The 20504-nt window shown below is 43.2% G+C and overlaps 1 protein-coding gene across 1 annotated transcript in view; it reads left to right on the top strand.

Annotated features, from left to right (window-relative positions):
- The window catches only part of HECW1 (HECT, C2 and WW domain containing E3 ubiquitin protein ligase 1), a 256870-nt gene that overhangs the window by 170157 nt on the left and 66209 nt on the right, over nt 1–20504 (top strand). The window contains exons 7-9 of the mRNA XM_069007777.1: nt 14693–14835; nt 16816–16916; nt 18219–19586. Of these exons, the coding sequence (XP_068863878.1) occupies nt 14693–14835; nt 16816–16916; nt 18219–19586 (1612 nt within the window). The remainder of the gene's footprint in view (nt 1–14692; nt 14836–16815; nt 16917–18218; nt 19587–20504) is intronic.

Genomic DNA, 20504 nt, shown 5'->3' with positions numbered 1-20504 from the left:
CGGGTGTCTTCTCCTCAAACCATGCCAAATCGCTGAATTTGTGGGCTGACATTTCTTTTCCAAGTGGAGTTTGGCAGCGAGAAAAGGAGAAACAATGAAATGGCCTAATTATGGACATGGGAAAGCAAAAGAGCACAGCTGGCTTCCAGCTTCCCTGTTCAGCCCCCAGGTTTTCTTGATCGCGTGCAAGCACGCTGCTTCTCCCTTTCTGTTGTTAGGCTGTGAGTGGCAAAGGAGTGTAAAAGAGTCAAGCCATGGTTCAGCATATTCTCCTTCTGCCTTCTCCTCAGCTGATACTGGGGCATTTAACTGCATGCATTTGTGCTGCAGTCTGTGCAATCAGCCCATCTGAACTCTTTGTTTTGTTACTGAAGAGCTGCATTGGTTTCTGCTGCACAGAAGACCATAGGCCTGATTTTCTGCAGCTTTGTCCCTTCATGGGACAAGGGGAGGGGGAAGACTGAAAACTGTTGCTGAATCATGGTGGTAGCCATTCTTCTGTCCACCCTTTTCACTTATGGATGTGAATATATGAAGTGACAAAATACTGAGGACTCATTCATTTCATTAACAGTATCAGTCACAAGTTGTTTTCGCAAAAACAAATTTTTAGTCAATATATTATTTCAGAAGGGTAATTCGTTTCTTAGATTCTCTGTCACTCCATGTGACTAAAAAGCAGATGTTCATTTCTTTTCAATTGAATGACCGATCTGATTTGTAGTGGATGCTAAACTTGAAAAAACCTGGAATAGGGAAATAAAATTATTGAAATATCTGCAGACTAGGATCTTTATATATGTTTTTGATTACCCTTGAGCAAATTCAGAAGTGAAAGAGTCAATTCAGTTTTGTAGGGCTTTAGCACCAAAAGTCCTACAGACTAAAAGATGTCTGATTTATTTATATTAATTTGTTCTGGTATTCTTTGTCATATACTTACCATGCTGTTCTGTTTGTATGGTAACCACCTGCATTATACAAACACTCTGGGAGCACTGTGGTACCTCAGGCAAATTTTCATCTGTCTCATGTAATATTGATGATCATTTCATAGGCTGTTCAAATGCTGTTCAGCACAAGTTATTCTGACTTAAAGCTATTCTTCCATTGCTCTGATTTGCAGTACTTTGTACAAGGGTACATAAGGAAATGGAAATGTCTTACAGATGAGGAGTAGCAAGTGACAATCTGACACTTGCAGCAGGGATCTCTGTAGTGGTGAAAGAGCCCTCACACTGAGAATTTTTGCTGAGACAAGTTAAAGCCCAGGTGCTATCTTCTCCTGATAGAGAGACATCATTTTGAACATGTTTCTGTATGTTTTCACATGCTCTTCAGAAACATCTGTAACATTAAATAAGTGAGTGCCTGGAAACCACATGGCACTGGACAGCTTGACTCTACAGTCCCGGGTTAAGCAGGTATTGCCCTGCCAGTCCAGACAGTTGCAAAAGCACAAAGGGTAAATAGTCCTATCATGCTGATTGGAGGTAAAATGCAAAGAAAATCTCAGAAGGAAGTGCCCATTTCCCAAATCTTGTGTACATGTAGAAGAATTGAGAAGGGTGGATGCTTATCGTCTAATATAGACAGTGGAAAAATAATTACACTATTCCCATATTGTTTCATATTGAAACAATGTGTCTGCTGTCACATTGTTTGGAAAAAACTTCTTTAAAAAGATTTAGTTTTTCAAAAATCGGTGAAGTGATACACAGTTCAGACAAGTAATAGATCAAGCACAGGGGTTTAAAAATTAGTTCGCATACCTCCAACTGGATAGGAAATTCTATGGTTTGGCAGATAAAGTACTTCAGGTTTCTGGACTTTACCTTAGATATATTTATGGTATTTCTTTCTTGACTATGTGTTGCGATCCAGTTTAAACCCAGAAGAGCAAAGAAAATTAAGTCTCTTTGTATAAAATGGGAAGAACTTTGAAGGTTCAAAATATACCCAAAAATGAGATTAAAACCAAACGAGGTTAGACGTTGGTGCCAAAAAAAATTGATATATTTTATTTATAGTAAAAGAGGCAAAGAGAAAGAAAGAGAAAAGAAAGAAATAGAGAAAGTAGTGTGAGTGGGGGGGTGGGGGCACAGGGAGAGGGTGACAGGGGTTAGGTGGAAGCATATCACCCATCCAGGAGTCCCAATGGCATCTCGTTGCTCCCCTCCATCTGGTCTGCTGGTGGTGAGGGTGCCCTGCCGCCGAAGAGTACAGAATCCCGTGGATCAATACACGCTTTGGGCAGGTGGGAACGCCCAGGTGCCTCCCCTGCAGGGGGCCAGTTTGACACTGTCCCTTGCAAGACTCTGGATTTGTTGCATCATCTGTGGTGCAGGGTCTGGGGACCCCTTAGGGGGGCCTTTGATGGGCCGTGACACCCCCTCTGTCCTTCACATGGATGCGGCTTTTCCCTGGGTGAGGGTCCCTCAGCTGGGCTCCTCTGCACGGTGGAGGATGGGCGGTCACTGCGCCTCTGACCAGAGGCGTTTCCAGCACACACCCAAAGCCTCTCTCCCCCCACCCTTTGGGGGAGGGTCTGTGCGAGCCTGGCAGCTGACAGCCCTGGGGTCCTGAGCTCCACTGCTGAGGTGTTAAGCCTGTGCTTTGTGGCTGTCCCCAGCCCTGAGTTGTTACGTTATCTTCATCAGCGGGTTCAGGGCCTCTCAGAGCCCTGTCCAGGGTGTGGTAGTCTTCTCTGCAGCTTTTGTAATACAGTTTTAAAAGTTTTTCATGAAAATGTTTAAGTCATAAATGAAAATATTTCAGTCTCTGACACTACGGCAGCTTGAGCAGACCATTTCCTCAGTTTTTATTTTATTTACTGGTGAGTAGAAAGAGAACTCTGAAGAATGGCCAGTGAGATGACTACAGGAATTGGCTGATGCAACCACTCAGCATATTTTAAGTAGTAGGAAGCATCATCTGTTAAATGACGCATTGAATTTCAACTCCAATAATCTAAATGTGGAGGAGTAGATTGCCTTAAAGTGGGAGCCCACTACTAGGTAAAAAACAATCTCAACTTCCTGCAGAAACAATTCCAGCTTCTTTCACTCCTTGTTTCTTTGCCTCAGCTTTTACAAATACTGTTAAATTATAGTTGAGACAAGAGCGTTTGGGATGGCTGCCTTATCACTCTGAAGACAGCCACATTTCACTGGTGAATGAATTGATGCAAATAAGCAGAGAGCAAGAGCACTTAACAAATAGTAGCTAGTATGACAGACCTGATACACATATTTACAGTATTTTCAGCTGTGTAACTTATGCTTTCTGCACCTCAGATACCTCACAACCTTTCAAAAATATTTCGCTTGAATAATTTCTCATGTAAGCTGTCTCTTGAGATTACCGATGCAAAATCAGAAGAAGGAAGCACTCAGGGACTTGAATGCCAGCGGGAGGTGGTTTGGGGAGAGAAGGCTTCTGTAGTGCAGGCCATCCTCAGTGATAGAAGCATTGGGTTTGGATGCTGCCTGCAGGAACGCCAAGGTGCAACTGACTGACTGAGTGCTGGTCTGTGACTGCTTTTCTTAATGCAGAGTTATAACTTGAGCACTGATTCTGTGATCCTGAATGCTGAACTGGTGTGTGTGATAGACCACCCACCAGTTCCGGGACTGAAGAACACTTTGCCAAAGTAGTCAGGTCAGGCAATAAGGGGTTTGCATTAACTCTCTGTGTCTCTAGAGGCTTTATGTTGGCTGATACAACAGGTGCTGCTACCTGATGTAGCACAAACCTAGAGTCATACAAGCAGGGGATACTTGAGCAAAGTTGAGTCTTTCCAGGACAGAGTAAACCCGTTGAAGGTATTTTAATATATTTGAATCAACAGTATGAATTTAAACTAAAGTGTGGGTTATATTTGATCTGATTTTGATATATTATTCAGAACAGTAGAACGCTGACAATCCTACCATGGCCTTACAGAATCATTCTGTAATTTCAACAGAAGTCCAAAACAAAAGCAACAGAAACATCACATTGATTGAGCTCCTTATTGTTTAATCTGGATAAGCTTTTCCCCCTTCTGCTGGCAACTACAAAAGAATATGCTGCAGAACCTTGGAGGCCTTCACACCTAAGCATAAAAACAATATATAGGTGAAGTGAAATCCAGATCCTGAATTTAGTATGAGTTTCACCAAAGGTGTCATCAGGACTGAGTAAAGCCTTGCAGTGGCAGGTTCACTATGTAACATTTCTAAACACATGCCCAGGTAAAGAGTAAAACACTGTTTGACTACACAGACAAGCTGTAACTTTACAGCTATGGATTTTAATATCTGTTGATGATTGAAGTGTGAAAGCCCAAGACAACTTTAGCTTCTTCGGGAATGAGTTATGGTGTGAAAAATCATCTAGATTTTTTTTTAAGACATTATTCTTCTAGAACAGCATTTTACTTGCAGCTTCTGCACCTAGAAGACTATCAGTCTTGCTAGCTTTGTATACTAGTGCTGATAAGTGTCTTCAAATATTTTCAGTCTTTGCTGTGCTAATAAATTTGTAGACAATTCTGAGATGAATCTGAGGGAGAAATACAGAAAGCAAATTTGCTGAAGGCCCTAGCTGACTTTGAAGGAGTTCAGTGGAAAGGATTGAATGAGACTTTAGAACATCAAAATGTATTTATGTGCACCCCTTTTATGGTAGGGAAAAAAAAACCCCAACAATTGTGCCATGCCAGAATAAAGAACTGCATTGGTTTTGGCCCCCTGCAGTCCCTGCTGTGTTCCAGCAATCTCTCACAGTAGGCGTAGGTGTGTCCCCACCCTTGGCAACAGTGGAGCTCTGCTTTTGGCATTACTGACTCTGCAGTATTTTGTCTTGTCACTAAGGAGTACTGTAGAAAGCTTAAGAAACTGGAATTCTTGATGAGCTTATCCAGCTGTTGGTGTAAGTAGTGTTATATGGGAAGGTAGTGACATGTAGAGGAGGTTTTTGAATGGAGAACAGAGTAATACAGATGGAGAGTGGCATGTGCATTAAGACTGTAATTGTTTCACTGGAGTATTTGAAACAAAACTCACTAATGAAATATTCAACTGAAAGAATAAATTTGTCTTCATCCATCAAATGTAATTCACAGCCTTTTAAGATTTACTTCTGCTTGTATCATCCCTGTACATGATGGATATCACAAATAAATTTTATTTTTAATTCTGTTGCTTATTCAACTCCAAATCGAGAGCCCAATTCTTCCTGTCACCAGTGTATAATTTATCTACCTTTATTATACTGACTTTATTATACTGTCTACCAGTTATTATACTGATTGTTTTTAGAGAATTTGGCTTGCCCTTGTCTAATTGGTGCTAATGGACATACTCTGCTCATTTTGACAACTTCCTCGATAGTGCTATTGAGTCACTGAGATCCATCTGTATTCAGGGATGCAAACAACTTTGGTAAAAATAAAACATGGAAGTGAATCATCACCAGTATCTGGCTTTCTATGAAAACTATTCCAAGCTCTGGAAGTGGTTCTGTTATCTTATAAATGGCTATGGATGCATTCTGCCAGGTCAGCATTAGCATGGGCCTTTGTTCTTTACCTTATATGTCATGCATTAAGGTCCCCCCAAGATCTGTTCACGTTAATTAAATTAATCATCTGTGTCTGTAAAACCATTGTTGGGTCTGGAAGCAAATAGGCACTGAAGAGTAGATTATTATCTGAAAGTCCTTCAGTGGTGTTTACTACAGTGTTTACAGATCGTGCTTGAAGATGCCAGCAGTAATGTAAAATCAGATTTATATTTAGATCATTGAGATGGTGTGAGAGTATGAATGTCTCAGCTGATTCTAGGTAGCTTTGATTCTGATTTGTGTCTCTTGTGAGAGTGAATCTGCAGGCGGCAGCTGTGTAAAATCTGTGTAAATGAGAGGAGAATCCTAATGACTTATTACTGACCAGAGCCCAGATTGATGATACACAGTTTAACCCAAGAAGACTTAATATGTTAATATGTTGCTGTGATTTTCTTTATCATGACACTTTTGCTCTTTCCTCTCCCTCCATTTCTGTATTTCTATGGAAATAATTAATTACAGCTTGTTGATTCTTGGTGCCTGAGAAAATATCAGCTAAAGCTTTTCCATTGGCAGGGGCATTTTAACGATGAGCCTGGTACAGATTCTCCATGTCTAATAAGATGTTATAATGCTGCAGCTCTTCTCTTAGTGAGGAGTTAAAAGGATCTCTCTCTCCTGTCCTACTCCCTCTTTGCATTAAATGTGTGGGAACAAAGCAGTCATTGCATCTCTCGCCACTGTAATAAGTGGGACAGGCATTGACAAATGGATGAAGTAGGGAAAGTAGAGAGGTGTAATGACTTTGCATCTAGAGCAAGTCTGTTTCCTCCTAGTCATCATAATTCCAGAGAGATGCAATCACACCCTAAAAAGGAAATAATTGAAGAAGACACTGGGAAAATAATGCACATACTAACTTGTTCTGTTGAACATGGTTCTTAGCAATTCACTGGGTCCATCTATAATAGTAGTTGTGTTCCATTCAAGAGATCTATTTCAAAGCAAATCTCCTGCTCCCCCACTAAAGACACCACTTGACAGTCCTGAAGTTCACGAACTCAATTACTGTCAGCAGAAGGGAAGCAAAAAGGTGTGCTCCAGGAGCGCACCGAGCACTTTCCAGACAATAAATGGGAGTCCAATCCAGGGCACCAGCCTGGAAACACTTAATGGTAAAACCCTTGCAACATGTCTGGATGTGGTAGTCAGGTGCACAGCACCAGTTTTGCTCTCCAGATCTCCAGATTTATTGTACCATAAACCTTCCTAATGCAGACATGGCCAAAGTATTCCAGAGGTTAGGAAACATCAGCCTCCACAAGGCCTCCATTCTGCAGCTCACAAGTGCTATTTTTCCCGAGTGTACCAGGGATCTTCAATCATTCCTTGTGTTCAGACTTTCTGATTGTAACTTCTTTTTAGGAATACACCTGACAGACAACCATTTCCTCTAACAGTCCTAGTATATTTCTAAAGGAAAATAAAAAGGTTTTCCCCTCTGGATGTCTGTACTCTTTTCCAAAGCCTCTTACTCTGGGGGTTTTTCAGTCTGGGATTCTTCCAGACGCAAGGGCAGCTGGTTCACTACTTCCTCCTTTCAGTGGAGGATCTCCTCATCTTTCCTATAAAGGAGAGCCCTTTCATCCCTAGCAGGTAAGGATCAGATACCACAGTGACAAGATGGGGTCAGAGGCTCTTTCTAGGGCCAGGCCCTCTGTGAAAAACAGGTTATTCCTAATGGCATTTCGTTCTGCTGAGGCAGTCTGCTGTCTCCTCTGTGGAGTGTGCAGTGTCAAGTATCATCTCAAGTTCTAAGAGTTGTTTTGCACCAAGTTGGTGGGATAGACACGGCAATGCACTGTGCTCATGCAACACTGTAGGTAATTACTGGCTTGAGCTAATCAGAGAATAGAGATTTAACTTCTTGTTTGTTATCTGTTTATCCACTTACTGCTGTAGATCATATATAAATTTGGGGTCTGCCCATTACTTGCAAGAGTTTTATTCCCTAAGTTTTATACAATGCATTTTACTTGAATTTTGGTTGTGCATCAAGTGAAAACAAGTTCTAGTAATTACTTAAATAAATTGTTGTGAATTGTTTTTTTCAGATGTCCTGTTGTCTGCTGTTATCCAAATGAATACATAATCAGTCACTAGACAAATTTTTGTTCTTGGGCTTTAGACTTGAAACTGCAGCTCTTCTGGCAGATGAGTTAGCACCTGTGTTGAAATCCATTACTTCATTGGAGATTTTTTTAATTCAAGTAAAAGAAAGGCTCAGACAGAGTCACAAACCACTTACATGAAGCCATTGTCAAGTTTGGTGGACATCTGAACAGCTGGAGAGGCTAAAGCTTTGGAACAAGTTAAATCGTGACAGCAGAATTTAAAAACTCCCAGAAATTATACTTTCACTTTGTTTTTTGACTGTGAAAAAAAAGCCCATTTATGTAAACTTCAGTGAACTCTTCAACAGTTGGTCTCAGTGCAAAATTTAGTTTAATGTCTTTGGATTCCAGCAGGTTCCATGAAGTTCTTGACCAGTCTTGCAGGGTTTGAACTAGTGGTTGTGATTCAAAGAACTTAAACTTTCGTGGGGAAAAATGAAAACAACCAATGAACCAGCTCACAAAGTGAGCTGTGGCCCAAATGAAAATATACAGGGTAAAGATTGCGGGTTTAGAGTGTGAAAGAAAATATCCAGTAGTCAATGCCAGCTGAAAAAGATAAAAGAATCTGTCTTGAAGTAATGACTGTCCAAAAAATCAGAAGTCTTTTAAAAATAATATACTTGGGCTCCATATGCTAAAGTTTTTGTATTCTTGTTTTTCTTTTGCAACTATGAGTGTTATACTTTTTTCAGTGTGAAAGCTGAACTTCTGAGTTAATTCTGTAACACTAGGAGTTGCAATAATAAGAAAAGTTCCAAATAACAGAAGACTTACAGTAAAAATTGTAATAGTAACATCAAAAAATGTCAGCAGACTTGTTCTTAAAATGCAGCTCTTTTACTTGTCAATGGTGACATTTCTGGGCACGTGTTAGAAGCCACATCAAACTTCCGTCCTCCTGAAGACAGTTGGTTTTTATCTCTGTTGTGATTTTGCAGCCTCCCTTTTTTCACCCCTCCTTGGGATGAATCACAACATCCCTAAGTGTGAATCCAAGGTACTGCAGAATTTATAATCAGTGTTGGGTTTTTGTTTGTTTGTTTGGGGTTTGGGGGGTTTGATGAGGTTGTTTTGTTTTCCTTTGTTTGGGATTTTCAGTTTGATTTTTTTTTAAGCCTATATATGAAGCTTGTGCTGTCATTTTCACAAACTGGCCATTACTGTGTGATAATTTGCAAATATTAGTCAAGGAAAGGATTTAATTTATTTTATCAGTAATATATTACTACTTAAGGTTAGTTATGTTGGATAAGACCATGAAACACAGAGTCCTTTCTCTTCCAGATAGACATGATAGTAGAGGCCAAACAGGGTAGTAAAGGCCAAGACTTTGAACAGTGGAAATGCAATCAATATTTTGTGGCTGAGGTACAGGGTCTGGCACTTGTCAGAAAAGATGGTGAAGGAAGAGAGGGAAACTAGCATTTATGGTGATTTGCTTCCACATCCAAAGATTGCATTCCAATCATTAAATATCACAAGAAGCGTGTTTTCAAAAGTGATTGGTGGTTTTTGAAAATGCATTTGTAAGTCTCTGAGTTCTCAAACCAAGGTGTTTGGCTGGGATCCATTTTTTCAGAGGGCTAGAGGCCCATTTGCTCTACAAACAAGTATTCCTTTTGGCTTTTCAGTGTGAATGGTGTGAGCCTGAGGCACCTGCAGTCAGAGATTGCCTTAGAAAAATCTTGCCCAACAAGACTTAGACTACATGAGAGCAACAGCAGGAGCAAGTGCTTAGCTAATGGAAAACTGAATTATGTAAAATTATCACTGTTTTACAAACTGTGTCCAAACCTGTTGGGGTCTCGTCTCCCCCCCCCCCCCCCCCCCCCGCCATGGAGCCCTCGGAGAGGGGCCCTGGGGATGAGACACGGGGTTTCCCTGCCCCTGGTCAGCCTCATTCCCGATTGGTTGTTTTGTGGTCCCCGGTGTGGGCAAGGACCCTCGGGTCCCGTGACTCGGGGAGTTCCTGAGCAGAGCCCTGGCCATGTGGCTGGGGAAATAAACATTTCTCTGAAACATCTATCAAGAATCCGTCCATATATATTTCTTTTCCACGGGACTCCTGGTTTGATATCTGCGTGTTACAGTATCCCCACTGTAACAACTGGTGGAGGAATGCAAGCAAGACACCGATCCGTGAGGAAATTCGTGAGTAAAAAACCCCTCTAGGCCTCTCTCTTCTCATCTTGGTTTGGATATTCTCTCTGGACTATGGAAGAATCGTGGGAAATGGGGCTCTCTGAGCCACAGAAAAAAATGTATCTAGAAGTAAAAGGAATCCTTGAACAACAAAACAAAAAAGTAATGGAACCGGGAGATCTAGAACACTTTTTTATCTGGCTTTTCAAAAGGTTTTCCTATATTTCTCGAGACTTACTTTTTGATATCGAACCTCCTGGATCTTGTGAGGGGTGTTTCTGGGATGAGATCTGGGATAAGGTATGGGATCAAAGAGAAGCTTTCCGTGCGTACCTTATAATCAGGGAAGTTCTTGAAGAGCATTTGTATGGTCCCATTACCCCTAAAGCAGAAGATCATACTTCTCCCGTAGCCGAGACCGCGCGGCCGCCATCCCGGGAGCACATGACTGCAGCCGTGCCGGTGGAGGTGCCTGTGCTGGATGCGCCCAACCCTCTCAGGAGCGCACGCCTTATTGCAGACCCCATCCCTCTCTTGGGGGTCCCCAGCCACGCGGCCGCGAGTGAGGGAGCGATGCCACAGGCGTCGTGGGCCACAAGCAGCCAGGAACCAGGGCTCGGCGTGGCAGGCCGCTCTGAGCGACCGGCTCGGAGAGCCCTGTGGAGGGAGAAGCGGCGGTTTCCACAATGACACGAGAAGCCGCGCAGCGCAGCGCCGAGCCGAAACGGGGCCACTCTCAAAGCAGCGTGGAGTTTGCGGAGCGGAACCACTCACAGGCCACGGAGCCAGGGGCGATGGCAATGCGGGGCCGCGCAGAGCCCAGACACGCGCCGGAGCAACGCCGCTTGGAGGGCGAGGAGCAGCCACAACGCTAAGCCCTGGCCAAGTCATTGGAGTCAGCGAGACGGCGGCCACGCAGGACCTGCACCCATGACAAACACGCAAGCACGTGATAGGAGAAGTTATAGCAACGAAAATCACAGGAACTGTGAAATGGTACAATGTTAAAAACAACTATGGATTTATAACACGAGATGATAGAGGGGAAGACTTATTCATCCATAGAACTGCCATTAAAAGGAATAACCCTAAAAATTACCTGCAAAGTGTAGGAGATGGGGAAGTTGTACAATTTGATATAGTTCAAGGAAAGAAGGGTTTACAAGCAGCAAGTGTTACGGGGCCTGGGGGTATTCCTGTCAAAGGCAGCCGTTACGCACAAAATTATAAACAATATCCATCTCAGCAACTTCCCTACCCACAGCCTAATTTCCCCTTTTACCCTATACCCAATATGAACCCTTTCCTAAGTTTACCCTATCCCCAGTTTATTCCTAATCCATTTTTCACCCCATAGCTTCCTTATACAGTTCCATTTCCCTACAATTCCTCTCCGATGCCGATGGGGGGATGAAAAGGGGGAGGGAAGAAATTAAACCCTCTCCTGCCTCAGTTTCCCCACAAGCATGCCCAGAGAGTTCTCTCCCTTCTGTCAGCCCTAAGATGTTCCACAGAATCTGTTTGGACATTTAAAGACTCAGGAGAGTGGCTTGTTTTTGTCTTGAAACTGTTCTTGTTATGTTTATCCAGTTGTTTTCATTCTCCTTTTATTAAAATAAAATGGGTGAGGTGTTGGGGTCTCCCCTCCCTGCCATGGAGCCCTGGGAGAGGGGCCCTGGGGGGAAGACACGGGGTTTCCCTGCCTCTGGTCAGCCTCATTCCCGATTGGTTGGTTTGTGGTCCCTGGTGTGGGCAAGGACCCTCAGGTCCCGTGACTCGGGGAGTTCCTGAGCAGAGCCCTGGCCATGTGGCTGGGGAAATAAACATTTCTCTGAAACATCTATCAAGAATCCGTCCATATATATTTCTTTTCCACGGGACTCCTGGTTTGCTATATGTGTGTTACAGTATCCACACTGTAACACAAACCCATTTCAGTGAGTTCACTTTTGATCTCGAACCACAGCTGCCTCCAAATGGCAAAGCCTTTGAGCTCTGCCACAGGACACTTCTGTCTTAAAGGCTTAATTGTGTTTCCAAAATGCTGCTGGTATTATGCATGAGAACATCCTCCTAGAGGAGACATTTGGGAACTGTGATCATGGACCAGGGCCTGGTCCCAAGGTAGTCTTAGTATCCTAAAATGCAATAGGTTGGCAGGTGATGAAATCAGAACACAATTGGATTTTACAATTTGTATGGAATATCCTGGTGTTTGCATGTCTTGAACAGCTATTCAAGGAAAAGGGACATTTTCTTTGGCTGATTCCAATACATCTTGCTCTTTGGGTCCATACTCTCTGCTCAGGTCCTAATTATTACTCTGGAAAAGGTCAATATGTTTCCTATGCAAGGAAGGAGCTGTCAGGCTTGGTTCCATGTGATACTATGAAAATAAATTTCCATGTAGATTCTGATTTGCTTCAGAGCTGCAAGACAATATATTATTGACATCGGATTGTTAAACGTATGTTTTACTTTTCACTTGTGGACAGTTTGCTCTTTACCTGTGTATGTGCATGCTGCACCTCACAGAGACTTTTACAATATAGGAGTCAGCAGCACAATAATGAAGAATTCATTAAATGGCAAATTGCTGTATGTTACAATAATTCATTTAAAAGTTAATTCCCCTCTTCTGCTTTCAAGTGTCATGAAGTGGCAGTTACTCAAGATTTTTAGCAGGTGAAACAGTAATAGTAAGAAAACTTATTTTAAGGCAACTTTCGGTATACATGGGGAATTCAGGTTCTCCTGTTTGGTGCATTTATCTTAATTGGTAGCCTGTTGAAAAGATGTAGAAGAAAACAAGAAGAAAATAACACTTTCGCTCTTGCTTGAATTGTACTTCTCTGATTATTTGCATTTTTGCAGGGTGTGATTAACAGAATATCCCACTCATGTTGGTTTCACTTGAAGCTGTTTAAACGAAGCATGTCTGAATTAGATCATGATTCAATAGAGCAAGTGATTTAGGGCTTTAACTCCAGGCCTTGATAGTCCAGACAATGATTTTGTTGTGAAGATTGGGTTTGGCAGGGGGAAAGCTAGAAAAATCCTTTTATCCATCTCAATATTCACTTACTACAGAAGTTGTCTTCCAGATCAATACTGACCTCTCAGTTAGGTGAACAGTGGCTTGACAGTTTTCCTACTACTGTGCACCACAGCACAAATGTGCTTTTTTGATTGATGATAGTCTAGTAGTAGCAGATGTTTGGAAAAATTATTGTGACCTGTGTCACCAGCCCCACACCTGTACTGAATTAGGCAGTCTTGGAGAAAGCAAGGCCAAGTTACCTAATATATTTGCTTTTCACTACTTGTCTTGGTTTGAAAGACAGGTGTCTGCTAAGGAAGGCAGGAGCTTCCCTTGGAATGGCAGATGTGACCCCCCCTTCCCTCCAAGTTGTTATAATTTTGAAATCAAGGGGTTTTTACGCAAAGATGTGGGAAATAGGAGTAACAGTTCTTTACTATTATATATCTATATGTGTATAACCAGTCAAACAAACAGCAATAACTCTGGCAGTAACAGCAAACAATCCCAAACCCAGTCCCAGCCTTCTCAGCTGTCAGGCCCTTTCCCCTCAGGTGCAGTTCCGCTCGCAGCCGGCAGGGGCGCTGGCGGCTCCCGGTGAGCAGGGCAGGTGCGATGGTTCCCCCGCGGCTGCAGGGGGCGCTCTGGAGCGATCTCGGGGAGCATGCGGCACCGGTGGCCTGGGATCCTGGGAAGGGATGGAACAAAGGCTTCACGAACCCCTGGGCAGCTGATCCTGGTGTCCAGCCGGACCCTCGGGAACAACAGGCTGGAACGGCAGGCTGGAGCGGCAGAGAGGAGCACAAATCCCGGGTGGCAGATGCGATGTATCCAAACAGGGAACCCCCTAGAGGTCTGGGCAGGCAGGGCGAGCAGGGCTACAACGTAGCGAAGGCTCGAAGCAACAGAGGGGGCAGGGCAGCCACAGCCCAGCTCCCAGCGGGGCAGGGAAGGCGGACTTGGAATCCTGGGGTTTCTCTGGCAGAAGGAAAAAAGCAGCCGAAGAAAGCAGCCTCCCTCTCTGTCCAAACGCCGGGACTGACTGTCCACACACCCAGGTGAAACAAAAGAGATGCACCCCCTCCCTTAGTGGCTAGGTCTTTTTTTTTTTTCTTAAGTACCCAGCAATTTGTCCCCCTAGCAACACATATGGGGAAAATTCCTTTAACAGAAAAAAAACCCCAGGAGAGCTCCTAAAACCCCAACACTACTATTTTTAAATTGAGCTTTGGGATATCTAGACATCTCCAGGTGCCCTAATGCTCCCCTGCTTGTTTCTATAACCTAAAATATCACTCTCCTTGTTCCTATCCCAGATTTGCATGCACAAAGTCTCTAAAAGCTTACTGAAACATTGCTTACAAATAAATCAGTGTTTTTATGACCAGACCACCTGAGACAGCAGTCAACACGTTTCAATGCACTTGGTGACAGGAGCAGTTTTAGATGGTACTGTTCCTATTTTTCCCAGTATTGTTTGTGACAGTAGCCTGTGCCATGGCTTGCCTTCTGGTTGAGTTCATTGTGAGACTGTGGCATGAACCTGGTCAGGAGACTGATCGAGATAAATAGTATTTTCAGAGGTCTTCCTTTCTGAGCTGGGGCAGAGATGAACAAGAAATGGAGATACTTCAAAACAATCTATCTGAAAAGAGTGATCATGTATCCTTCACCTCACTAAATCCTCACTTCTCTGTGCTGAGGTGTGCCTCACAGCTGAAGTGCTCTGTGTTGCTGTGGCCCAGCCACCAGCTCATTGTTCTGTACCCTTCCTTTCTTTCAGCAATTCAGCTTTGTCTCCCTGCCCACGGATGTCCTGGAAATAGAAGTTAAAGACAAATTTGCAAAGAGCCGACCGATCATCAAACGTTTTCTGGGAAAACTCTCTATGCCGGTTCAGCGCCTCTTGGAAAGACATGCCATAGGGTAAATTTTGCTGCTTACATTGTTAAACTAGTGCTTTGCTGTTCTGAAGTCCCTGATGATATATCATTATTGTGATATAATGATGTTGAGGGGAAGTTATTAAACTGACAGTTGTCTGATAAACGGTGTTGGTCTTAATTAGAATTTATAGGACTATGGGCCAGACAGAATTCCCTCTATAACCCTATGCATGGCATTTAGAAAAGTGAGAGCTGGCATTTAGGAAAGTAGACTTTTTTGTGTATCATGGCTGCAAATTTGGAGAGTGCAATATTTTCAATTTGAATATTCTTTTAATGTTATCAGCAGGCTGGTTTCAGGGAATTACTATGGGCTAAAATCATGCCAGATCTGTTCCTCCTCTTTTTAACTTCTGGAATGGGGAAATATTATAAAAATATGTATGTGGCATGTTGTAAGTAATGCTTTCTGACCCTACCCTGCTGCCAAGGAACAACCTTGAGCTCACAAGCGCTGCCCTGCTTCCCCATTGCATGAAAGTCCTGGGACAAAATAACACAAACCAATTTAAGGGAGATGGATAGTAATCAGACAAAGCCAAAAAGTTGGCTCTAAGCCTGTAATGTTCAGACCTTGAAGAGCAAGGGAGAAAAAGAACCATCTTCTGAGGAAAGCATACGCAATGCAGTTTCCAAGAAGGCATTTCTGAAAACTGGATCTCGATTCAGCAGAACAGCGGGAAGATGAGCTTGTTGGAAGTGTTTTTGAACAGCTGGTTCAGAAACTGGCTGTGATATTGACAGCTGAATCTACCAGAAGGGACTAAGATAACTCCCTGTTTCACAAGTAGAGAAGATAGAGTAGCTTTTTAGAAACCAGATGGATATGAACAGCTTGGGGAAGGTAGAACCCTGTAACTGGTATCACTGGCTTTCCTCTGTACGAGAAGATTTCTCATCATCTTCTGATTATAACTTCCTATTTTACTTTCTTGTTGTAAACACTGTCTATCTAAGGATATACTTTGCCAAGAGCAGTGCCTCCAACCTGCACTAGATCTGGCTCAGTTTTAATACCATAGTGGCATTTAAATCTCAGGCAAGCTCAGTGAGAAGTATGCACACAAGTTCAGAGAGGTCATATGCAAATCTTGAGGTCATCTCATTTATGTGAGTTTCTGATGCATGTGAAACTGTGCTAGCAAGTATATTTGGCCCAACTGGAAGTGAACTATGTTTCTTCAAAAGATGTATAAATATTACTACTTAGTGAATCCTTACACTCAAGAAATGCTTTGCAAAGATTGATTCAGCCTCGTTGTGGGCAGCTGGGAAGTTAATCTCTTCTATAGTTTCATTCTGTTCTGAGGGGTGGATGAAGTGTGGCAAAGGGAGGGACCTGCACAAGGACAGAATGGAGTCATTGATCAACCTTGTCAGGAAGGTGTTCTCCTGATATTTCAGCTTCATAGAGGTAAGAGGGGTGGAAAGAGATGAAGAGCAGTCACTCAGCCAGTTTAGAGAGAGAAGGTGGTATGCGGGGACTGGCCTGCACAGGGTTTTGTAAATAAGAACAGGAAAGCTGAATTTTATTCACATGGTGAAGGGAAGAAAGTACAGCAATGCAAGGTTTTACGGAAAGGTAGATGGTCAGATCTGCAGAGAAGCAAAGTGTTGTTGCAGTAGCTGAAGTGGGAGTTGTTTGCTTCCCATGTCAATATTTTCATACCCATACTGCAGAAGTTTCATTCCTACCATTCTCTCTATATTTATACATATGTGCTCGTGTATCCCAGCACCCTGTCTTACTCACTCACTCAGCTGTTCCATTGTAATTGAAGACATTGTCCTCTCCTCTGCCATTCGTTCTCTCGTATGCAAGTCAACATGCCCTCATGGCTGGGTTGAATAGCCTTTATGTATTTTATTATGTATTTTTGTAGGACACAGCAGATTTATCTATGCACAGTAGACATAGGGTAGGTTATAGTCTATTGTGACAATATTTGTTTTCTTTCAGGGACAGGGTTGTAAGCTACACTCTGGGTCGCAGACTTCCTACAGATCATGTCAGTGGCCAGCTGCAGTTCCGATTTGAGATAACTTCTTCCATCCATCCAGGTAATTCTCAGTCTTAACCCATAATTTATCTAGATTTCTAGAAATTCTTTTGTTTTGGTTTGGGGTTTTTTGGGGTTTTTCTTTTTGTTTGCATTCTTTCTCTTCAGAAATCTTAATTCATTCCTGGCTGCTCTGGAACTTTAGGTACAGTCATGAGCAAAGGGACATGCATAAAATCCCCCATCACAGGATACATTGTGAGTCACAATTTCTTCCCTGTTTCCCCTTAGGATAGAACTACTCGTGTCTCATATTCCCCTGTTCTTGGCTGCTCCAAATACTCCACCACATCACTGGGAGAAAAGAGGGTGGAAAACTAAAGTCTCATCTGCTTCTCTATCACCTGCCCTAGTGAAAGTGCTATATGGGCTGTGATATGTAGAGTCATCTGCATTTGAACACTTCATAAGTAAATATAGAGGATGTAACAATAAAGATGATTAGAAAATTTCTCAATTTGATTATTTTTAATGAAAAAATAAAAGGCAAAACAAAAAATAATTCCATGTTCCACTTCTTCCCTCCCTTTTGGTTTGGTTTTGGTTCATGTTCTCTTGTAGTTATTTGGAAGTGATTGTCATGATGGTCTAAGGTTGAACCTTGGTTTTTGTGTCACAGTCTCAATAGCATTTCTCAGGGACTTTTTGCCTCATGGGTTCTCTGAGATCTCTGCTACACTTTGTCAAGCCAACAGAAGCTGCATTAGTAGCTGGAAATCATTGCTTTTCACTTGCTGGAAAACCCTGATATCTGTCTTTTGATTATTTGAATGGCATGAAAGAGCCCTGTTTTTTTTGACATCTGAGAGGAGGTGGTACAGATGAGGATCACATCAAGGGATATTTTGGGGGAAGTTTTCGCCTTTCAGGGGTAAAAGACAAACACAGTTTTTTATGTTTTCTGTTGCGGAGTCTTGCCAGCTTCAGTGTGACAAGAAGAATGTAATTAAAACCTCAGGGAAGACTTCCCATATTCCCGTAATACTTCCTCTGATGCCAGTTTGGCTCAAAGAGGAGTTTCAAGAAGGTGTTACCTTCAGGTTATGCTGCAAGGAGGCAGGGTGCTGCATACAGGTTATCACCATGAGTAAACCCATGATTAAATCCACTGTGCAAAGACTGCCTAGCAAAAAGCCTCAGCGCTTCTTGATAGTTGTTCAGTTGCCCACTCATTTCACACTGTATTTTATGCTTTTAATTTTCTCAAATTGCTGGGGATGCTTGTGCCCCCACAGCCAACCCTCTGGTTCAATCAACACTTGTTGTTAAAAGAGTAAGTAATTTCTTTTCCTGTCTCATACAGATGATGAAGAGGTCTCCATTAGTGCAGATCCTGAGCCAGCTGACCTCCCGGAAAGCCCTGTGAACAACCCCACAGAGGAAAGCCTCGGTGAGCCTCCATGCATCAACACAGTGACCTCAGAAAGTTCAGCTCCAGAACAGCTAAATGGATACAGTGTGAACAGTGTCGATAGCCCAGGGGCTGTCAAACCACCTGGGGAAGTCAACCAGAACAGCTTAAATGAAGAGCTAGCAGGAGATGGGGAGGTTGATGCGGTGCCAGTTCCTGAACCCTTGGAATCCGTCCCGGGAGAAGTGCTGCCTTCTTTGAGTGCTACGGACCTCATGGAGCAGTCGGATCTGATGGCTTGCGTGTCTCCTCCTGAGACCGAAGTTAGGGAAAATAACGAAGTCAATTCTGGTATTCAGGGAGATGGTGGAGTCTTGACCAGCATAGAAACAGTAGATATTGATGAGGTGAGTGCAGATGTGCATGCTGGCAAAGACCGAGAGAAGAGTCAGGAAGAAGAAGAAGGGGCTTCAGCCCAGGAGGAAGAAGACAAGCTACAACTGAGGACCACAGCAAAGAGGAAAAACAGACCGTGCTCCCTGCCTGTGTCTGAACTTGAGACAGTCATAGCTTCAGCTTGCGGTGAGCCAGAGACCCCTCGCACACACTACATACGGATCCACAACCTGCTCCACAGCCTGCCCTCAGCACAGATGAACAGCGATGGGGAGGAAGAGCAAGATGGTGGCAGTGGCAGGGAGAATGATGAGGAGTCTACTGCCAAGGAGGTGCTGGATAAGGAGGTGGTCAGTGAGAGTGAGACCGTGGCAGCGGAGCCTCCTCTGGAAAACGAGGCTGAAGAGAACTTCAGCCAGAGCACGGTGCCTCCTGGGACCTTGGATGAGCAACTCTCCGACTTGAATGATGGGCTGTTGGATGGGGAAGCCCCCAGGACAGGAAGTGAGAGCGAGTCAAGCTCCAGGCCCAATGGTGACAACGAATGTGAGGCGTGCGACACCTCTTGCTACAGCCCCTCTTGCTACAGCACCTCCTGCTACAGCACCTCCTGCTACAGCACTTCGTGCTACAGCACCTCCTGCTACGACAGTAACAATCGCTTCTCCAGCCATACGCGCTTCTCCTCTGTCGACAGCGCAAAGATTTCCGAGAGCACGGTCTTCTCCTCACAGGATGATGATGAGGAGGAGAACAGTGCTTTTGAGTCAGTGCCAGATTCAGTGCAGAGCCCTGAGCTGGACAGGGAGCAAGTGGATGGCTCCTCCCAGTGGCCAGATGAACTAGTAGCTCATGGTGGGAATCCACAGAGAGCCACAGAGGGTCTAGACACCCCAGTAGCAGGTCCAAGCAGCAGAAGAGAAGGTTAGATTCTGAGAACTGATGTGCTGGGCAACGCTGATTATCTGGATGTCACAGAAGGCATCAGATAATTGAGGTTTCAGAGAGCTCACAGTTTATTTTTTATAAACTCTGGGGCTGTGAGCTGGGCCAGATACCAGGGAGGGTTGGATAATTGAGCCTGTCCTTAAAAATCCCAGCAAAACCAACTAAATCAGGCGGGGATCCCTATATATGGATTACTGTAGAAATACATGCATCATTATAAAATCAAGATTAGCTACTGTACTTATGTGGCAGATCAGCATTATCACATCCACCAACTCATTCTTTTTTTCCTGGGATTTTTCCATATCACATATCTGATGTGCCGCCATGTCTCTGATAGTCAGTGAGAGGACCAGCTTGTGCTTGTCAAAGGGCAGATATGCCAGTTTGCACCAGATAAAGGTCTGGGCCAGTTTCTGTAAATATTTGTTAGCCATACATAATCATAAGCTCTTACAAATGCAATTTTCAAGCCCTGTTTGTTCCAATTCCCCAAGTGTCAAACAAATGTGCCTCTGATGTCACAGATCATAGGGCAACTTAGCAGAGATTTATATTTTTTCTTAGATACTTTGGAAATTTAACTATATTAAATAAACTTCTCATCTCCCTATCCTTCCCTAGAGATAGAATATACTTTAATTTTTTTTTTTGTCTTTGTAATTTAGGTACTATTTTTTCCAATTCCTTCACAGTTACATTAAGTCCTTCCCTTTGGTAACTCCTTTCGTGTTGTATGCAGTTACATGAAGAAGGGGAGATGATCACTCCTCTCTTCTTCTTCTAGTGTATCATTTTTATCCAGCTGAAGAAGTAAAGGACTCAGCTGCAGGAGTATGCAGCAAGGTCAAGAGGTAGTCTTTGCATTCCCTAATTCTGAGTCATCTCCCTCCC

Source organism: Aphelocoma coerulescens, chromosome 2, assembly GCF_041296385.1.
Source record: "Aphelocoma coerulescens isolate FSJ_1873_10779 chromosome 2, UR_Acoe_1.0, whole genome shotgun sequence".
NCBI classification, from domain to species: domain Eukaryota; kingdom Metazoa; phylum Chordata; class Aves; order Passeriformes; family Corvidae; genus Aphelocoma; species Aphelocoma coerulescens.
Note: the sequence above shows the minus strand (reverse complement) of the source record. Positions and strands in the feature narration are given on the sequence as shown.